This window comes from Ostrea edulis, chromosome 2 (genome assembly GCF_947568905.1).
Source record: "Ostrea edulis chromosome 2, xbOstEdul1.1, whole genome shotgun sequence".
Lineage (NCBI taxonomy): Eukaryota > Metazoa > Mollusca > Bivalvia > Ostreida > Ostreidae > Ostrea > Ostrea edulis.
The window spans coordinates 41,058,368-41,079,965 of NC_079165.1; the positions used below are offsets into that span (position 1 = coordinate 41,058,368).

A 21,598-nucleotide genomic window follows, 5' to 3' on the forward strand; every position below is an offset into this window, starting at 1 on the left:
TTTGTTAAAATCATGGACACCGGGGATTGGATGGGGCCTCAAGGGGAGCATCAAAGTTTTACATACATATCTATAGGAAAAATCTTTTAAAATCTTCTTCTCAAGAACCACTGAGCCAGAAAAGTTGAGGTTTATATGAAAGCTTCCTTATATAATGCAGATTCTAAATTGTTAAAATCATGGTCCCCGGGCCTCAAGGGGAGCATCAAAGTTTTACATACAAATATATAGGGAAAATCTTTAAAAATCTTCTTCTCAAGAACCACTGAGCCAGAAAAGCTGAGATTTATATGAAAGCTTCCTTATATAATGCAGATTCTAAATTGTTAAAATCATGGCCCCCGGGGGTCAGATGGGGCCACAATAGGGGATCAAAGTTTTACATACAAATATATAGGGAAAATCTTCTGATATGGACCAAGGTGACTCAGGTGAGCAATGTGGCCCATGGGCCTCTTGTTTAATTTGTAATAGGTCGCCATGAAATATGATCTCTTTATGCCAACACTGTAGGTAATGATTGCCATCATAAATGGCATGACTTTGATACATGAAAGCTTAAACTTAAAAACATTTAGCTGTTTCCTTGTTCTATAAGCAAACTATGATGCATTCCTATGTACATCTTAACGTAGAGAAGCTCGTGATTTGAATACCTTATTGAGGAATTAGAATTTCCACATTTATCTACAGTATAACATGCTTATAGTGAAGTGCTGGGGATAACAAATTTGATTTGTGAAATGTATTTCGTTATATCCAATCTGTTCATAATTTGCTTTAAAACTACAGGGAGTGAAAATCACTTTGCTACAAGCTTGAATTCATTATAAGCATGTTCGCTATGTTCGCTGTAGCTGTGTTTTACTGTAGTTTATTCACATTACAATTACATGTATGTATTTTGTGCACAGAAATGAAATGCTTGCTGTTGATTTTATAGGTCAGTTGTATGGTCTCGAGAAATTCTGGGCTTTTCTAAAGTATTCCAGGAGACAGGTAGATGTTGATCCAAAAGTACGACTCTGGTTATCAAAGTACAAACGCCTAGAAGACTTCAGAATTGAGGTATAGCAATGATTCTGAGCTGTTGTTTTTGTAACTGTTTCCTCATCAAGCATTACATGCAGAAATACATGTTTATGCTGTAAAAAAGAAATATGTGATTGAATTAATGTGATTTGAAAATCTGATGTAAACATGTTTATGCTGTAGAGAGAAAAAGTAGGTATGTGATTGAAATATTGAGATTTGAAAATCAGTGTGAAAGTGAGTCTTTAAGGTGCATTACAGTATTGTCATGTCCAGTCTATTGGATAATAATAACCAATCTCACACAATGTGCGTTCATGTGGATTTCTGTAGTGTTCAAAACCTCCTATTTCATGATTTTTCAAGGCTGATTTAAACCATGTTGTAGATGTTTGCTGATCAGGAAGGGGGTCGCCAGAGACACACAAGTACCTCCAGCAATCGTGAGCGCCATATGCCTGGCTCCCAGAGGGAAAGGCATGCATCGGGTTCCAAAAGTGCCAAAGTAAATGTAAGCCTTAAACAACAACAGCAGAAAACCAAGGAGACCCGTCGTGAAAGAACAGTGTCGGACTCTCAGTCAGTTCAGAAGTCGAGGTACGGTGGCTCAGCCAAGAAAGACAACAGATCGGTGACCCCACTGCAGGACAGAAAACCAAGGCCTGATTCTGCACAGTCTTCCAACCAGGGGAAACAATCACAAGGAAAACAGGACAAAGCAGATTCTGTGAAAAAGGACGATAAACCAGATTCTCCTAAACCATTACAAAACAAGGAGAAAAGTGATCAGTCTAAAACATCAGGGAAAACTGACCAGTCAAAACCAGATAGTCAAGCTAGGAAAGACCAGTCTAAACAGGACACTCATTCAAAAAAAGATTACCCCAAGTCATCTGGGAGTGTGAAACAGGAGACACGACCTAGATCAGGTCACGGGAGGACAGATAGAACTGCCAAGTCATCGCCATCACCAGTGTCCAAACCGGGCCCAAACCAGTCCAACCAGAACTCAAAGCCTGCACCATCACAGAAACCACAGCAGTCAAACAGTAAAACCACTAAGTCAACTGATGCTCAACCAACTTCTCAAGCCAAAACTTCAAAACCAGAATCCAAGTCGTCACCACAGCGTAAAATTCCCGCTTCAGGTGGTACCAGTCAAGCTCAAACCCTGGCAAAAGACATGCCTACTGCTGATAGAAGCAGTGAGAAAAACTCATCAGCCGGTGAAAAGCAGGCATCATGATTTCAATTTTTGAAGGAATATACTATAGTACTTTAAAATGTTTGCCTGTGACATATTTGGATCAAGGACATTTTCAGCTTTACAGGCATATTCCATTTACATAGTGCTAAAAAGGTTCTTAAAAATATAATGATTCTTTGATACTCTGCAAAAAAAAAAAAAAAACCAGCCCATATTATAACATTCTTCATTGTTTGATCATTGTTGATATTTTTGTTACAAAGGCATTCTTGTTTTAGCATTTATACAGTATGTTATTATTGAAAATTAGTTGTAGCTTTTGCACCACTTTTAACCTTTTCATAAAATGCATGTAAACTTTTCACACATGTTGACACACAATGCTGGTTGTTATACTGTTTTTCAAGCATAAACTGTCTGCGATTGAAATTAAAACTTAGATGGAATAAGGAAACCCACATGCTTGCCATTTTTTGAAATTTGTAACGCGTAATGAGCAACATGAGGGCGTAAATGTGTAACGAAGCATTTCATCATTGTTAGAAATTTTGAGAGTGTCAGATCATTGTGGGTGGAATTTGAACTATGCAATAAAATTTCTTGTCTGTCTTGCTGACATTTAAACACTACCCGTTTAGCTCTTTCAGTTGGCATGGTGTGTAGGCAGAGTTCATCTCATTTCGGCTTCAGCAGTTTGTGGCTGATTGTTTAAAGGAAAAAAAGCAAAAATCTTGACAATGAGAATGTAACATTTCTTGGATGAAACTTTCATTGTTTTAAATTATTTGGTTTTCATTTTGATTGCTTACACTTTGAGACATGTCGGCACTAAAAAAAAATCAGACCTCTGAAGTGTTCAGGAAACTGAGCAGACTGGTGATTTCCTCCACGAAGTGGTGGACAATTGCATGTTATTAAGGGAGTTCTAGTTGTTACTATTAATTAGATGTGTATTTGTCGTGTATATAGGATCATGTATTCTCATGTTTTTTATGGTGTTTTGACATTGGGGTATGTTGCATAACATATTTTGTGTAATTTCCTTAAAAAGGTCATGGTCAAATACTAGCTTGCATCATTTCTTAATGGAGAGCTCTTGTGCCATTTCCCTTGATGAATTAGAATGGCATGATCATGTGTAGAGACAAAATTATAACAGTATATACACAGTATAACAGATCAATGGATGCTTGCTCTTTTTTTTATTTAAATTTTGTGAATGTATGATTCCATTCCTGGCCATTGACGTCCCTGCTACTGATATCATGAATTGAGTTTGTATCACAATGTAAAGCACAATTTTGTAATTGTATATTGAGAATATGAAATTAATGGGTTAATTTTTTTATTGATACGTATGTTGCAAAACGGGGGTTTTCCTAAGGCCATTAAAAGTGAATATCTGTGTGTCACTATAGGTATTTCTTCTACTGAATACAAATAGTAATGTTAATGATTAGTGCTGATGATGAAGAATTCCTTAAACATTACATTTTAGAGTTTCAATATTTTCATCTTTTTCGGCATACCCATTCATCGAGATCATTTTAGTGCTTGATGGGAATAAAATCACTTGCATTACCCAAAGTAGCAGAATCCACTCTAAATTCATTCAAATTGTGCGTGTGTTTGTGTGTATGGGATTGAAGTGAAGTGTATTGTACAGTTGCTGCTAGAGCTTATCATCCAGTGTCTTGTTGTTATGTGATGTTGCTATTTCTTTCACATTATATATGTCTATTATAATGCAACAATTATTGCATTTATGTATTTTTGATGAGAAAAAAAATTAAAAATGTAAAATTGAAAAAAAAAAGTGAAAGGAGAATTTTGTTTGCTATGTAAATATTTATGTACATTTGGAAATAGCTTCCTCTTTATTATATGATTGTGTTCACGAATGTTTCAATTCTCTGTATTAATGAATGCATATAACATGTAATTATAATGCAGATTTTATGAATTGAAACTAAATTTAGATGTGCTATTATATGCAAAACAAAAAAATCAGTTGTTGATTTGTGTACAGTTTTAGTGTACAGATGCTATTTTACCAATTCTCTTTTGTTGTATGGTAATTTGAATTTTGAAATCTTTTGTGATCAATAGTTTCAGAAGTGCACATTTGAGATTTCGAACTATGAGCTGATATTTGGACACTTACTATATTGTATGTATATTAAACAAAAGAATAAAACCAGCAGGTTAACCATTCTCTTGGTATACGTAGTAAAATCACTTATATGGTTATGCAATTCTTAAACTTGTGCTGAAAAATCAAGAAACCCAGTGACTATTGAATACCATTGATGTCCTAATTATGATCATTACAGAACATGGGATTTACTATGGGGAAAGTGTAATACGTGTATTTCGCATTATTACATTTAGCTGAATCATTGTATCATCTGATATGAATATTGGGTATTTGGTTTTCTCTTTTATTTTCTTGTAACATACCTGGATTTTCAATTTTGTGATCTAGAGTAAAAAAAACCAAGTTAATGCAATGATCATTTATTCAAGGTTGTTCAAATGTTTGAAGAAGAGTAAATGGCGAATTTTAAGCAGATTGAAATTGTGATTTGATGAAATCTAGGTGCTTTAAATTCTTTATGTACAGTTTCATAACATTAATGTGGATGGGTGAATAGCCAGCATAAATAAGTCCATACTGTATGTTTTTGTTGCTTATAATATTTTCGTAGTTAGTAGACACTATTAAAAGAAATTTGAAAAAAAAAATGTCCAAAAAAACTTCAACTTGTGTTCCTGTTTTTCTTCACACCAACTTGCATTATAAACGATGTAAGGATTTTGCTATGTGACCTGAGCTAACACCTTGAACAGCAAAAATTGCATGGTCTCTGTCCATATGGAGCTCTAGGAGTAGAGCTGATACCTTTCAAAATAATGTATAAGGAGTTTTCAGCCCTCTTCATTAGGTCACCTGAGTGATCTATCGCTATTGATCTGTGTCTATCCTGCGTTAACTATTGAACATTTTTAACTCCTTGATAACTACCCTTTCAAAATTTGGTATGAAGCATCTTTGGGACAAGGGGGGCATACATTAAAAATTTCAAGATTCCTGTACCTGCCTAGAGTTGGGCAAAAATTCACCAATTTTCAAAAAAAATTCTCCAGAACAGCACATCTGTAAGAAGACATTGAATACCAAAACTAAATTTCGTGATCTTTGGGGTAGAGGTGCTGAATGCAGGATGGGTCCAAACTGTGTGTATATGTGTAAAACATTTAAGTAACATTTAACAATGCTTTTTATACTAGATGTAAAGCAAGTGGATATTTAGAAGGAGCAGGAAGTCCTTTATACCAAAATTGTAAATTTCAAGATCCCAGGGGTAGGGGTTTGGTACACAGGTGGTCAATAGCAATACTTATAATTAATACTCTGGTGACCAATCTGATTAAAACCAACCCCCCTTGACAATGATGGGAGAAGGGGGGGCTGGTTTTAATCAGACTGGTGACTAAGACTGGGCATCTAGTTTTTGCCCATATTCAAAATTGGTGATTTTAAAACATCATTCATTACTTTGAAGATTTTTAAAGATTTTACCTATGTATTCACATGTCAAATTTTGATCCCCTATTGTGGCCCCAACCTACCCCCGGGGGTCATGGTTTTAACAAACTTTAATCTGCACCATGTCCGGAAGCTTTCATGAAAATTTCAGCTCCTCTGACCCAGTGGTTCTTGAGAGGATTTTTAAATGACCCCACCCTATTTTTGTGATTGTCTCCCCTTTGAAGGAGGCATGACCCTTTACTTGAACCAAATTGAAAGCCCTTCACCCAAGGTTGCTTTTTGCCAAGTTTGGTTGAAATTGGCTTTGGAGGAGAAGTTGAAAATGTAACAAGATGATGGACAACAGGCTATCAGAAAGGGAAATAACTGTATAATGTTCATATTTCATCACAATTTCTTCTGAATTCTGTGGACATCCTAGTACAATTAAAACCAACAATGATTTAAACTTTATAGGTTACGTAAAGTTTATTTCGTTTCATTTTCATTTAGTCGATTTTTAAACTGATGGCACATTTGCTAGATGACAATATTGTGATATTCTGCACATAAAACATAAAACAATGACAATTTGCTTTGAGGCAGTGAAAAATACAAATTGTGTATCAAAATATACAAGATATTTTACCTATCATGATATTATGAATATTCAAATGAATGATGTAATTGCAGATTAATATAATCTGGTGAAACACTAAGGAATAAATAAATGTATGTTTCATCATCAACATTTCTGAAAGGATTTTAAAAAATTGGAAAGAAGAAAATAGGGAAAAAAAAGAGAGCTGCAACACTATTTCATTTCGAAAAATCTGAGTAAGTTTAATATGTGGTATCAAATAGGTGGATCTCCATGAAGGTACAGGTCACTGAATACCACTGCTCTACAATTTCGTAAAAACTACAAATCTAAACTTAATGTCTATCCATACCATGTATTAACCATTATGTCTTGCACATAATTTTAAACATGGCAAAAATAATGCTTAAATCAGGCACTAATGAACCTAGACACAGGCATTAAAATGAGGTAGTAGACAACAGAGTTAGAGGGATACGTAATACTGGGAAATTATTGAGTATATCACATTCACTAGCAACAGCTGGGGGAGGGCAAAAAAACCCAGCAGTGTTTCAAAGACTAATTTCTTTTCAGAACATGTTTGATCAATACTTCTATTTTCAAAATACACAAATTACAAAGATTAATTGATATTCTGGATCCGTGGAGGGTGTGGTAGGCAGTCGTTTCCAATATCAAATCAGTCGGAACCATCTTTCTGTTTTAAGGACTGGACAAAATACAATGTTTGATTAACACTTTCTCTTGGTCTCCCTTAAACTGTTATATAAAAAAATAATGGAGATAGAGTGTTCAAAAACAGCAGTAAACATCAGCAGAACTCCTTGAAACAAATGGTGAAAATAATCAAGCACAAATTTTGCCACCAGTTATTTAAGAAAAAAAAAATGCGCTATATGACAACAATTAAAATATTATTGATTTGGACGGACTTTGAAAAAAAAGTACATATATTTGTGACCATCAAATCGACAAATACCATATAATTTCTATTAAGGACTTTGTACACATAGACATTAAAGATAACTATTAATTGCATATCAAAATCACTGAAAATGTCTTCTATTGTTAATGATATATATATATATATATCTTTTAAAAATAAAAACCATGCTTTATCGTACTTCTTGATTTTTCAGAGTTTGGTCAATGCATTAAAAATCTGACAGAATACAGAATATGACTTTGACATCAACTTTGTAAGTACTAAAAGACCCTAAAGAATGGATTTCTATGGAAGCCAATAGGTGCCAGGGTACAGAATTAATGTTCATTTGAACTGGCGGTCGCCACTTAATTTAACTGGCAGCTGCCACTTATATCTGGTGGCCGCCATATAAATTATCTGGCAGCCACCACTTAATCTATGTGGCAGCTGCCACTTAATCTATGTGGCAGCTGCCACTTAATCTAACTGGCGGCTGCCACATAAATTAAGTGGCGGTCGCCATATAAATTAACTGGCGGCTGCCAGTTAATTTATATGGCAGCCATCACTTGATTTAACTGGCGGCCACCGCTTATTATCTGGTGACCTCCACTTATCTGGCGGCTGCCATATAAATTAGCTGGTGGCCGCCAATTAATCTATCTGGCGGCCATCACTTAATCTATGTGGCGGCCGCCACTTAATCCAACTTCAACTCTCCTCTCTCTCTCCTCTCTCTCTCTCTGAAAATCAAAGGGGTGCAATCCCTTTAATCTCCCTCTCCTCTCCAATACTTAGTAATATGTATGCGATATACAATTAAGAACATTATTGTTTTTCGATTGTGCTGTTAATTTACAACTCTATATAAATGTTCGCGATATGAAATGTCGGCAGATTCGCGCATGTGCAAATCTTCATTTGTACATGCCTGTAAACCGTCTGGTTTTATGCTAAAAAACTGAAATTAACTTATATACCAACATATCAGGCACGTAGAACCAGGGTGCTCACCCTTCACTTTTTTGACAACGTTCTTTTTTCTTATTTTCATATGCAAAGTTATTTTCACATGTGAAATAAGATTAATTGGCTGACTAGCCCCCATCCTATTCTTTTGGTGGTAGTAATGAATGGTAAAAATATAATAATGAATGAACTGATGAATTGAAGGATGAATGGAGCCCCCTCCCTCCAATTTAGGAGGATGAAGTTTGGGCAAAAGAGAAAATTTTAGGTTCCTTTTCTGCTTGTCAACAATTGTAGAAGACAATTTCTCCTCCGACTATCCCAACACTTTGAAAAACAATCCTACATGTTTGTACTATTCTAAATCTTTCCAAAATAATCACTCAGCAATATGAGTTACATTGTTTTTGAAATTGGCAGCCGCCATGTATAAATTAAGTGGCAGTTGCCAGATAAAATAAGTGACGGCCGCCAGTTAATTTATATGGTGGCCGCCAGGTAATAAGTGGCAGCTGTCAGTTAATAAGTGGCGGCAGCCACATAAATTAACAGGCAGCCACCTGTTAATGAATATCAATTCTATACCTGGCACCTATCGGCTTCCGTAGATTTCATATCGCGACACAAAGCTAATAATTTACTATTGTACATCCATACGACAAATACGAAACATAGAAATGTACCAAAACATTTGACCAGTTTAAAATTTTTTATCAGGCTGCAACTTTATAATATTATGTTTGTTATGAACAGAATGTTCATAGATTCATGATCAAAGAGACACTTGAAAAATAGCATAGGTTAATGAATGGCTAATTATCAATAAATACACATTTTGTTACTATAAACTGGAAACTAGATAATGCTTTGGTTGAGTAAGATAATAAATAAGGCTATAAGAAACATGTATATGCCAACTTCTGGGTTAACATCAATACATACTGCCTGGAGTAGATAGTAAATGTACACACGATATGTAGAGAACATAAAAAAAAACGTAACTAAGACTGAACAAAATGCCAATCTTTTCAATGACCATACACAAAGGAATCAAACAGGAAAATTTGGCTTGAAAAATAGGAACAAGAAAACAATGTCTGGTCTCTCTCACATTCTATGCACTCTTGCTTTCATCTCTTGAGTAACTGTTTTGTCTCCCTGAACATTTTCACATCAGCACGATCTCTCACTTTTCAATGAAATCCTCCATTCACAAAACATTCAGTCCCGACCAGATCGATAGTCTCCAGGAAGGCGTGGCTTGCCACTTTTGACAGATTTGAGATCGCTCTGGTCTCGTGGTGTGTGGGAATACAAATCAGGATAGTCCTCTGCTAAAACAGACCCTGGCCTAGACAACCATCCCGGACGCACATCCATACTGGAAATTGTTCCCAGACGAGCATCAGTTTCGGATTTATTGTGGTAAGGCCACAAGGAGTCCATCCCTTGTTGCTGACTTAGATAGTGGGGTTTCTGCAAGGGTTGTAAGCGAGTTCCCTAAAAATAAAATAACAAATCATATTTTCATCAATCAGAGGCATATTGCTTTTGTCCTGTCTATCTTTGAATGTCTGTAATTTCAGCCGTCGACATACGCATTTAATATACACAAAAGTTAGAGAATTCATGTTTGGGGTGCTTTCCATTTACACTGCTTCACAAACAACTATGGCAAAGTTTATCTATATTACTAAATTGCATGTTGGTAACACCCATTTCATCGTTGGCAATGAAGGCAACAATAGCAATACCGGTATTGCCAGGTTAATGGAAAGTTGTGAACTGAAAGGTCAATGCTTTGTTCCAGGTCATATGTCAAGGTCAAATTTGTCAATGAGGACTTATCCATGGTCTAGGGCATAGTTTATCTTAAAGACATTTTGATTTTATCTATAAAATTAGCAGTATATCTATATGAAGAATTATTTCCTGATAGCCAGAGATTGTTTGATTTATTGATGTTTTCCGCCACACTCAACAATTTTTCAGTTATCTGGTGGCGCCAAGTTTTTATTGGTGGAAGAGAGAACCCAGATACAATGTACCTGGGAAGAGACCACCGACCTTCCGAAAGTAATGTATAGTATTCATTACAAAAAATCTGGTAAATACTTGATCTAACTTAACCTACGGAATGATACAGACTCAGTTTCGCTATCATAATTTATAAACTGCTTTCACAAGGTAAACATCTGAAATTAACAAGGAAATGAAAAAAATAATAAATTATAACCTTTACATAATATGGAAATAAAATTCATGAATCTAAAATGAACACAGATTTCCCTCAGAAAATATTAATATAGAAGCAAAATCTAATGCTGTGTACAACACCCTTACCTTATCAATAGGAGTCTTGGTTCGTTTTTGGATATTTACTTGACTTTTTTCATATCGAAGCTTGTTGTCGTAAATATCTTTATAATCACGTCCTGAATTTTGTAAAGGTTCTCTGGCAGATATTTGGCCGTCATTTTCATCTTCAACATCAAAATCTATGCGACTGGCTCGAGATGGTGTCATGTGAAGTCTGCTTGTTGGTGTCATCCTTCCTGTATTTTCATTGGCCAGGATCTATTCAAATAAAACATCACAGCAAAAAATTTATTTTAATAACAGTGAAAAGTTCAGGAAAGAAAATATCATTATATCATTGCATAAATAAAGATGTCATTACCAGTAAATGAAATAGGTAACTTAAAGGCTATTTTTATTTAGGCAAGCTACAGCCAATTTTACTACTTTCTAGACTATAACTCACTACACTAGGAAAACGTAATCTAATATACTGCTATGCATAAGTTTTTCCTACTCCTTTCTGCCTACGAGAGACGTGTCAGAATTGTTTATAGAGAGTAACATGATTAATATCAAAAGTTTCTACACTGCTGAATATATACAGTCTCTGTCCACAAAAATAATATCACTGATTTCTACAAACTTAAATACCTGAATAGTTCTGATAGGAATATTATTTGCAAGAACCTGGAATGACCATTACTTTAATAAATCAATCTTTAAGATATGTTCATGATTGCAATACAGAGGCATTTAATTATTGTATATTCCATTATAACTTTTATTTTGAGCCTGTATATGCTACATATACCAAAAGGAGATTTCTCCATAACCTTCTAGCATTATTTTATCAAAGTATTACATTTCACAGGTAGATTTCTCTCTTTAACTGAAATTGTATTTCAATATTTCCTATTAATAAACAAAACAAAAACCCCATACACACACTGAATACATTTTTTCTGATTGATGGTTTACTAACATTGGTCATTACCTGCAGAAACTTCTTCTTTTTCTTTTTCTTCGCTAGCTGTTGTAGAGTATTATTAGAACTGTTCCCCCGTTCTATGTTTGTGGAGTCAGCTTGTCGCCTAGCAAAAATAATAATTTCAATAGACTAGGAAGGATATTATATATAGTACATGTATTTCAAAGACTTTCCAGTGTATATGTGTAAACTTTGTTTTACATTAGCTGTCAAAAATTCTCCCAACAACATTTTCATAATTTCTCTCTTGAATTTGAGAAATTACCATCAAGCTTTGTCATAACGAGTCATAATGACTACAAATCTCATTATCTTCTATTGATGTGGTTGAACATTTACCTCTGTAGTGGGACTTACCACGATGAGTTATCATGTTGTGGAAACATACGTTGGTGTTGGTATCCCATCCCGGGCTGATCTGAGTTGAGAGTTACATATTTACTGTGAGAACGGACCTGTACGGGCGGGCCACCCATATTGATGTTGCTCTGTTCTCGATGGAAAGACAAGTCTGAAAGATGACAAGTGTTCCAAAATATTAACAAACCATGCTTGCCATTCATGTAAACTAGCAACTTACTGCAACAAAGTTCTAATTTATGAAATTCACTACAAACAAATTTCTTTGTTTTCTTTGTTCTTACAAATATGTATAGCATACTTTCTAAAATCAATCGATTAATAATACATGTTGTTATATAATCATGAGGTCAAAGGTCGTAAGAAAGTATGTGCTGTTTAAAAAAAAATCTGATTAAATATATTACAAAGAAAATATACTGGTAGATGTAGTTGAATAAATAAAATTGCTAAACTGTACATATAATATTCTGAAAAAAAGTGTGTGCAAACTCAGCTGGAAGCAGACTAGTCATTTACACCATGTAAGAATATTTCAACTTAAAATATATAAAATCCATTAAAGTGTTCTCATTTCAAATTGGATTGCCTCCTTCCCAATTATATAAAATAAAAATGTACCTATCACAACAGATATGTAAAATAATTATATTTAGTATTGCTTAATTAGAATAATTTTTAAAAAAAATTCCTAGGTATGTGCAAATATGGTGACATTTAGTTTCTGTTGCTAAAACAGACTTTTCTTTGCTATATATTTTCTTTTTCACAATCATACAAAATACTACAGTCATATTATAATGAAAGCAAAATTAGAATGGTGTATTTGGCAAATAATTCTTGCATGAATCTGCCAAGAAATTCATCTACAGGGCAACTGTCAAGAAATTCATCTAAGGGGCGAAAAAAGCAAATGTCCAAATACAGGTAGCCATAGTTACCAACAACACGTAGGGTCAAAGTTCCTGCAAATGGAATCTACATAAAGTTCTCATACCAAGAACTAGTTCACAAAACACAATTACACAAAGGCAAAAAGGCATGGAACAAGTGTCTATTGATCCGAGTATGGCAAAGGCTGGGGTTGGCAGAAATCTGGGAGCACTCCACAAAGCTTATGAAAATATTTCTATTTCTCTGGATAAATATTCACTGAAAATGTCTTATTGCACAAAAACTGTTTTGACTTCAAATACAATATGATTGCAATTCAATGATTTTATTTCATTAACAGCAACTGAACTTAAGTGATATTTAACATATCAAAATTATCGATCCTTTTCAAAATAAAATAAAATAATGGCTAAGAAAAGACAAGCAAATCTAAGGAAGACTGAAACATTACATATATAATACAACAATTTCTGTTTTTTTACAGTGAAAATGCCAAATCTAGTGCAATCTCTGGATTTAAAAACACAGCAAGATCAAGGTAGTTTCTGTTAAAGGGTCAAGGTTAAAGAAAGAGAAGCTGACCCAATAACAGAAGTTGAGAGTGCATGTTTCCGTGGCAACCAATACCTGGTGTCGGGCTGTAAGTGCTAGTTTCTCTCATGGATAAACTTCCATCTGTCAAACACAGACAAGTCGTCATCAACAATTCAGTTCATTCAAATCAAAAATTTCATTTAAAGTGCCAAATTAAAATACCCTAGCTTCTCCCCAGAGTCAAATCAGGATGATCCTTGTTGGGTTCATACAAATTCACCATTAATAAAAAGGTTCAAACCTCTAGATTCACTAAATTACCTACAGTATATTATCTCTGTATTTATCGACGACATTGTATTCCATATTACATTATTTAGACATTCCTCTGGCATCTGATCTACCCGGATTTATAGAAACATTGAATCCTAATAATGATCTAACTAATCTGATATCCTTTTTGGTAAAATGAGGATCTTGGAGGAAACATATAGGAAACTGTTTTGTTTAAGAATGCCACAATTGCTCTCTTTTATCAAAGCGCTTAAACTTGCTTGAATCATGAGGTCAATACATACAGATTCCACTTAGTCTAAACATATTCATGATATCAACAGGTTGTGTATCACAAAGCTTTTACAGTTTGGGTCAGAATATGCTTTACATGTACAAATGATATGTTTTGGAAAGAAGGTCTTTTTGATTATGAAGATTTTATTAACATATATGAACTTGAAAATATAAATTATGTTCTGAAGGATTTTTTTGTGGTTTAATAGTATTGTACATCAAAGTACAAAATAAATCAATTGTATGCAAAGGAATTTCATATTATGCCTAATCTATTGGATAGTGAAGACAATTTTATAACTTTTTAAGATTCCTTTCACCTATTATGATAACCTTTTTCCATTTTGTAAAAATGTCCTGAAGTTAAGCAACACAGAATGTCCAGTATTGGTGTGTATATACCCAAACAAATTCTGTTCCTTTATTGTGACTGTACTGGCTCAAAAACAATGTGTACCATTTTTATATCAAAATGTAGTATTAACAAAACTTTGGTGACACAAAATGGACAACAGATTTGAGATAGCAAAGAGAATTCAATTGGGAAAATCTTTTTTTCAAATTCAAAATACATAACTAAAGTGAATTTAATTACAAAATCATACACTAACAGAAACCTTGAAACAAATAAATCATTGCCTATTATCAAAAATTAACAACAGGCCACTTGAAAGCATTCAATTTGTAAACTAATTATTGAGCTAGAAACTTTGAAACATCTTTCCTATTATTGTCACTTTGTTAAAAGAACATGGGAATGCATAGAAAGTATTTGGGAAAAAAATAAACAAGAGGTACTGTGAGCAATGCTCACTAAGAATACCCCCCACTTACCCCAATCTCCCAAAGGGTGTTGGTAATAGGTATAAACTACCTCTTTTCTGAGTGTAAAAAACAAATGGCATGACAAACCGAACCATATTGCTACTTCGATGTCCAGTGCACTTGACCTTTGACCTTTTGACCCCAAAATCAATAGGGAACATCTTCATCCCATGGGTAGTCCATATATATGATATGGTGACGGTAGGTGGAAAGGATAATGCTTTAGAGCCCGGAAACCATATTGCTACTTCGATGTCCAGTGTGCTTGACATTTGACCTTTTGACCCCAAAATCGATAGGGAACATCTTCATCCCATGGGTAGTCCATATGTAAGATATGGTGACGGTAGGTGGAAAGGATAACGCTTTAGAGCCCGGAAACCATATTGCTACTTCGATGTCCAGTGCGCTTGACCTTTGACCTTTTGACCCCAAAATCGATAGGGAACATCTTCATCCCATGGGTAGTCCATATATATGATATGGTGACGGTAGGTGGAAAGGATAATGCTTTAGAACCCGGAAACCATTGCATCTACAGACGGACGGACGGACAGACAGACGGACAAACCGATTCCAGTATACCCCCCCACAACTTGTTGCGGGGGGTATAATAAAAAATTGGAAAAATAAAAACTTAAATTCAATCTCTGTTATATTAGGCATATTTAAATTTGACAAAGAAAACACTGTGTTAAATGTATTCATTTTACTTGGAAAACACTATGTATACTGATTTAGATGTGTTAAACCTTTGAACTTTAATGAAGTCAACAATATAAATTATAATTACTACCCTTTTAAGAAAATTACTATTTGTTTATATTAAACAATGAAGATAACCATTTCATAATTAGATGGACGTCTTTATGTAATATGTTTAAAGACAGATGATACAAAGAAATGTAATAGTTATAAACACAAGCTGTTTTTTCAATTTCACGTTATTTATTTTCCAAGTATCTTCCTCCCCCTACCTTTTTTCTCTCAGTTCTATAACAACATACACTGTGTATGTATTAATAAGTAAGTATGTGTGTGTATTTATGTGTTTGTGTGTATATCTTTCTTTGAATAAATTCATTATAGTATCATGGTGACACAAGAATGAGAGGGTAAGAGTGATTTTGTAAGAGAATGTTTAGCAAGAAAAACTGCATTATTTATAAAAATTGATGGTAATAAAAATGTATTTGAATGACAAAACAAAAAGATACAGTAAAAATGTGCATTACTAAACTACTTATACTATTTTTTCAAAACAAAACATGATTGTATGTGTGTACATGAATTTTGCGTGGTGAAAAAAAAAAAATCAACCACAATTCAAATATACAATATACGTATGATACAAAGCAATATATGAAAACACCACTCTTGCTGTGAGCCCATTCACCAGTAGCCAATACAAACATTTGTTTCCGACCTGTTCGCTGTGTTAACAGCTTGTTATCGAGAACCTCCTTCCCAGGTCTATGACTATCTGTTATTGTGACAACTTGAGGGTTGCTATCATAATTGCTATCTACTGCTGATCTTTCCCGCAACATAACAAAGGGATTTACCCTTCGATCTGTAGAAGTATAAATTTTTTTTACAAAAATGGAATTTGAAAAATAATACTTTTTTTTCTTCGATAAAAAATACATAATAAATATACTTTGTAAAGGATTCATGAAGTTTTCATAAAGAAAATACCCACACCCACCCACCTGATATTACTATCTACATGCAATACAGAATCTTTGGGTTAAATTAGACCTTATGTATACAACATGAAATAAATTTCTGGGACAGTAGCAATCAGCTGTATAACAGTGCTCTCACATTGTACTAACTATTTTGTACCATATACAGTCTGTCCATTTTGTAGTGTGATAAATATCCAGATTTGTTTCTGTAGCTACACTGTAGCTACATTATTTTGAAATTCAACACTATAATTGTCTATTATGTCTGACTCCAACAAACTACACAAGTCCATTTATACTGCATGTATATACTGATATAAAATCAACATGTGTTAGTTCTATACACCTATAATGCTACAAAGCAGCTGGTTACAAGTAGCTGTTAAAACAGGACAGAAAATATATACTTAACACTTATATAATGTACATAAGGAGTATATATCTCAATGTATTGGTGAAACAACAAATAAAATGGTTTTAAAAAAACCGAAAAACTTCCTACAAGATTTGTGGTTCCCTACCATAGTTTTCCCTGCGGTTGCGTTTGACGGACTGCTTGTTCCCATAGTTGATAAAGCTGCTCTCCCTGTATTTGTTTGTGTTGTATGGGTGTGAAGAAATATCAGCATTTTGCAACTGAAATAGATTAATTTAAAATCATGAAACCAGTTACTCTTCCAGTGAAAATTTCCCAAATTTTGTGTATTTTCTGATATCTTGTTTATCTCAGTCCGCAACTTTGATCTTTGATAATCTGTTTATCTCAGTCCACAACTTTGATCTCTGATAATCTGTTTAATACCTTAGCATCAGAGAGACGGTCTGTGATTGTCTGGATAAAAGAGCCTTGGTGATTTTTGTCCATGCCCTTTTTACGCATTGTGCTGGACTTAATTCTGTGAAGTTCTTCCTGCATTGCCTTGTCCAGAAACTACAATAGTAATAAATCATAAAAGTACATATTATGTCTTATTAGATATCACATTTCATTTCATATTTAACTCATAACTATATAATATCTCTATGATAAAACATACATCAGTAATATACTTAAGAAATAAAAAATACTGTTAAAATGTTAGCATATAAACTTAGTTGGTCATGTGATCAAATCCAGTGAAGCCCAAAGCTTTGATCACATACCAACCAAATTCATATCCCAGTGAGCTTTTCTCTAGTGTTCTTTGTTTCTTATATTCATATTTGGGAAAAAAACAAAATTTAAAATCAGTATGCCATGTGGTCAAATCATGGATGACTCTTGACCCCTTAGAAAGTTCACACAGAAATAAAATGGTTTGATATTTATTAGGTTCATTTAGGGAAAATTATTTGCATATGTAAATATCACATCCTATAATATATTCATGACAAGAGGCCAACAGCCTTATCAGTCACCTGAGTATTAATTAAAAGTACCACTTGTCCCAAGGGCTATGAATCAATACTAATTTTTCTGTTCTGCATATCTAAGCTTAATTCTAATATTCAGCATGAGTATAAAACAAGACGTGTTCTTAAAACACAAATGCCCCCGAAAAAGCCCATACCAATGAAATATTTTACTTAATATATGCTATATTAATACTATATAACTATTTTGGACCCGCCCTAGAGTCAGAACCATGGGGTTGTGAAATGTACAATTTTGGTGTATTCCTTTCTGCTATTTCTAAATATGCATTCAGCTTTTAGGCAGTATCAGCAAAATTAAAGAATAAGTCTTTCAAATTATAAACACAGTAATCGCTATAATCATTTTGGCCCCACCTTGGAACCAAAACACCTACCCCGAGGATCATGAAATTTACAATTTGGGAAAGGGCTACCTGCTCCTTCTAAATATTCATTTAGTTTCAATTTAGTATCAATAGCATTAAAGAAGATGTTTTTTTAAAAAATGTTTTACACATTAACACTATATACTAAGTTTGGACCCACCCTCTAGTCCCAGAGATTATGGAATTTACAGTTTTGGTAGACCAGGCCTTCTTTCTTTACATGACTATACATTTAGTTTTTCTTACAAATGTAAGGTTGTAAAGAAGATTTTTGAAAATTTGTTAATTTTTGGAAGTTTTTGCCCCCCCCCCCCCCCCCCCCCCCCTCCCCAGGCCCCAGGAGTCCTGAAATTTACAATTCCTGCCCCTCTTGTCCTAGAGATGCTTCTTACAAAATTTGAAAAGAATTGGAAAGGTAGCAATATCGAGAAAAACTTTAAAATGTTCAATTGTTAACACACACATTTAATCACTATGCCCATTTTGGCCTCACCCTGGTAAAGTACTCTGTATAGTACAAACCCCTACCCCCGGGATCATGAAATTTACAATTTTGGTAAAAGGCTACCTACTCCTATCACATGTCCATTTATTTTCAATTTAGTTTCAATAGCATTTTAAAAATTGTTATCTAAATGTTTTACACATTAACACTATACACCAAGTTTGTCCCCATCCTGAAATCAGAACCTCTACCCTGGAGAATATGAAATCACAAATTTGGTAGAGGCTATCCTGCTCTACATGACTATACATTTAGTTTTTCTTACAGATGTGAGGTTGTAGAGAATATTTTTGAAAATTGGTCAATTTCTGGCAGTGTATGCCCTGCCCCTAAGGCCCTGAGGGTGCAGGAGTCCTGAAAAATTTATGTTCCTCTTGTCCCAAAAAGACTTTATACCAAATTTGAAAAGAAATGGATTGAATTTTGGATTGGTTTTTGGATTTGGATTTTGACTGGTAGTTATCAAGAACTTAAAAGTGTTCAACACACAATGATGGATGACAACCAATATTGTAATACGTCACCTGAGTGACTCGGGTGACCTAAAAATTATATAATACATTGTATTTCAATAATGTATCAAATTCTCAGTAATAGCTGAGCAATCAAGTCTCTGTAATAACTCGTATCTAAAAGTACAATCCATAAATCTCACATGACTTAGCGTGTAGAATTCTGTTTACCATAATGCTTTTGATGCATCAATCAATCAACAATATGGTAGGAGGGAATAGTATATAAACTGACCTTTCTGCGCTCGTGCTGAGGACTGTTTGCTTCTCTTTGTTGAGATTCCAAGTTTTCAGTGTGAGGTGCTTGTAAATTAACTGTGTAAGTGCTAGATCTACTAGTGTTGATGAAAAGACTAGATTTAGGGTCCCTTGGTGTCAACATTGGAGAGTCAGGATCAGAAAGCTTGCCAATCTTTAGGTCAGGGGGAGGTACAATCTTGACACTGTCTTTGTTTTTCAGATATTTTGACTCGCTATGAGTAGCGGCCAACTCGAGAGGATCATATGACATTCCACTGGTGTCTGTAGTTGTGGATGTGTATGTCCCTGAAGTTGCACTAGATTCTTCAGTGGACATTCCACTGAATGAAGAGTCCATACTGTTGTCCAGTCCAAATCGATGAACATCAGAGAACGTAGCTCCATGTTTTGTGTCACTGATGATTTTCAATGTTTTATTGTCTATAGTGGTGACTTTCTCCACTTTGGGAGTTCTTGCCCTATACTGTGTTGAGTCTGTGGGTGTTGGTTTTTCAGAGGGTACATTGCCATTTGTTAAGTTGAGTTTTAAGTCAGCTGTAATTGCACCCCTTTCCCTGTCTTTAGCACTTCCTCTTCCACTTTGTGGATTTTTAGACACATTCGAACTAGTTCCTCCTTTTTCCATTTTCTCTGCTTGACTGCTTTTCTGAGTATCTACAACATTACTGGATTGGGTTGCACCCTTTCCTGATTTACTTCCTTGTGATGACTTTGCCCCACCCATTTTCTGTGAGGCAGATTTTGGGGGCGGAGCTTCAATAATTGTACTGATATGTTTTTCAACCTTTTGGTTGTCCTTCTGAACTTTGACATCACTTTGACTGTTTTGTTTTTCAGCATTGCTTTTAGACACATTTTTAGCCTGCTTTATGTATTTGCTTCGAGCTGGAGAATTGTATATGTCATCATCAGTGTCCATTTTTTCTTCCTGTCTTTCAACTATCACAACAGCTCGAGGCGGAGGATCACTGGAGTCCCCTGAATCAGGACGACTGTTTTGGATATTTTTAAGATTCTCACTAAAAATTAGAACCAGGAAAACATTTACAACGGCAGTGTAATTATGATCTGTAAATACTTACAACATCTATTTCTTTTTTATTTTCTCTTTTTTTTCTATGTACCTTCTAAAGAATTCTATTATCTTCATTTTCACCATTTTGATAAGGTTTAGATATTCTTTCATAAAGAAGTTCTCAAACCAATGTGTTTTATTCATCATGTTCTATAGGTTAATGGGTAAAATAAATATATTTCATTTTCACTTGAATTCTGTTTAATAATTTTCCTTGACTATATTGTGTGATCTGGGTAACTAGGGGATACTTTCGTTTTTAAGCTATATGACATTTGTTTGGGTTTGTTTTGAGGCTCTCCAAGGACTCTAATTTAAATACTCCATCCAGTCAACTTAGGGTTTAAATGTAATACAAAGATTGAAGAAAGTCAACTTAGCACTTCTTAATCAGCTGACCATAAATACTAATTAAAGGTTTACTTGCACACATTTTATGATCACATTACTCTGAAGTAGGATCAGCAACAAAAGAGCACAACCTGATATACTTTGTTATGTGCACCTTCAGATTAAAGGTCTCGCACACAAAGGTTTAAAAAACATTGGATTGACACCCTTTTTACTTTCTGCTGTATATCTTTTAACCCACAATGTTTGATAATAATCCCAAAATATGCCAAAATCATTTTCTGCCTAAGGACATGACTTGAAGCTTTTTGAAAAAAAATATAAATAAATGGACAATACAAAAATTCTTTACAAAGCCTCAGGATTAGACAAGAGTTTAAGACGCAATGCTTTCCTGTTCCTGCAATAAACCCCAATGACCACAACAGTTTAAATTGTACTTGCCTTTGAATCTGTTCTGTATAGTTGTTTTTGCGTTTCTTGCTACCACTCTGAGTGTTGACCCTTCGTAGTTGGATCTGGTTACGATTGAGTAAATGCTCCGTTCGGAACGCTTCATGTTCCAAGCAGTCATCAATCAGATATCGCTGATTTGGGTCCAGTTTCAATGTTTTCTGAAACCAAAAAAAAAAAGTATTTCTTATCACTCATCTTACACTCACTAAATTCCCTGAATGC

General features: G+C 34.4%; 2 protein-coding genes across 12 annotated transcripts in view; one reads left to right on the forward strand and one right to left on the reverse strand.

The window, feature by feature from the left end:
• The window catches only part of LOC125678987 (la-related protein 1B-like), a 37,114-nt gene extending 32,112 nt beyond the window's left edge, over nt 1-5,002 (forward strand). For both annotated transcript variants that reach the window (XM_048917820.2, XM_048917821.2), the window contains exons 19-20: nt 944-1,068; nt 1,421-5,002. In XM_048917820.2, the coding sequence (XP_048773777.1) occupies nt 944-1,068; nt 1,421-2,278 (983 nt within the window). In that variant the 3' untranslated portion in view covers nt 2,279-5,002. The remainder of the gene's footprint in view (nt 1-943; nt 1,069-1,420) is intronic.
• A 1,232-nt stretch (nt 5,003-6,234) lies between these two features.
• Nucleotides 6,235-21,598, reverse strand: part of LOC125679729 (cyclin-dependent kinase-like 5) — a 39,159-nt gene continuing 23,795 nt past the window's right edge. For 2 of the 10 annotated variants that reach the window (XM_048919178.2, XM_048919182.2), the window contains 10 exons: nt 21,365-21,534; nt 19,469-20,513; nt 17,238-17,366; nt 16,957-17,071; nt 16,171-16,317; nt 11,919-12,072; nt 11,568-11,664; nt 11,225-11,260; nt 10,616-10,849; nt 6,235-9,772 (listed from right to left, as the gene is read on the reverse strand). In XM_048919178.2, the coding sequence (XP_048775135.1) occupies nt 9,494-9,772; nt 10,616-10,849; nt 11,225-11,260; nt 11,568-11,664; nt 11,919-12,072; nt 16,171-16,317; nt 16,957-17,071; nt 17,238-17,366; nt 19,469-20,513; nt 21,365-21,534 (2,406 nt within the window). In that variant the 3' untranslated portion in view covers nt 6,235-9,493. Of the gene's footprint in view, nt 9,773-10,615; nt 10,850-11,224; nt 11,261-11,567; nt 11,665-11,918; nt 12,073-12,862; nt 12,887-13,442; nt 13,491-16,170; nt 16,318-16,956; nt 17,072-17,237; nt 17,367-19,468; nt 20,514-21,364; nt 21,535-21,598 lie in introns of all 10 variants that reach the window. The other 8 variants (XM_048919185.2, XM_056154006.1, XM_048919180.2 and 5 more) reach the window with 7 other exon arrangements.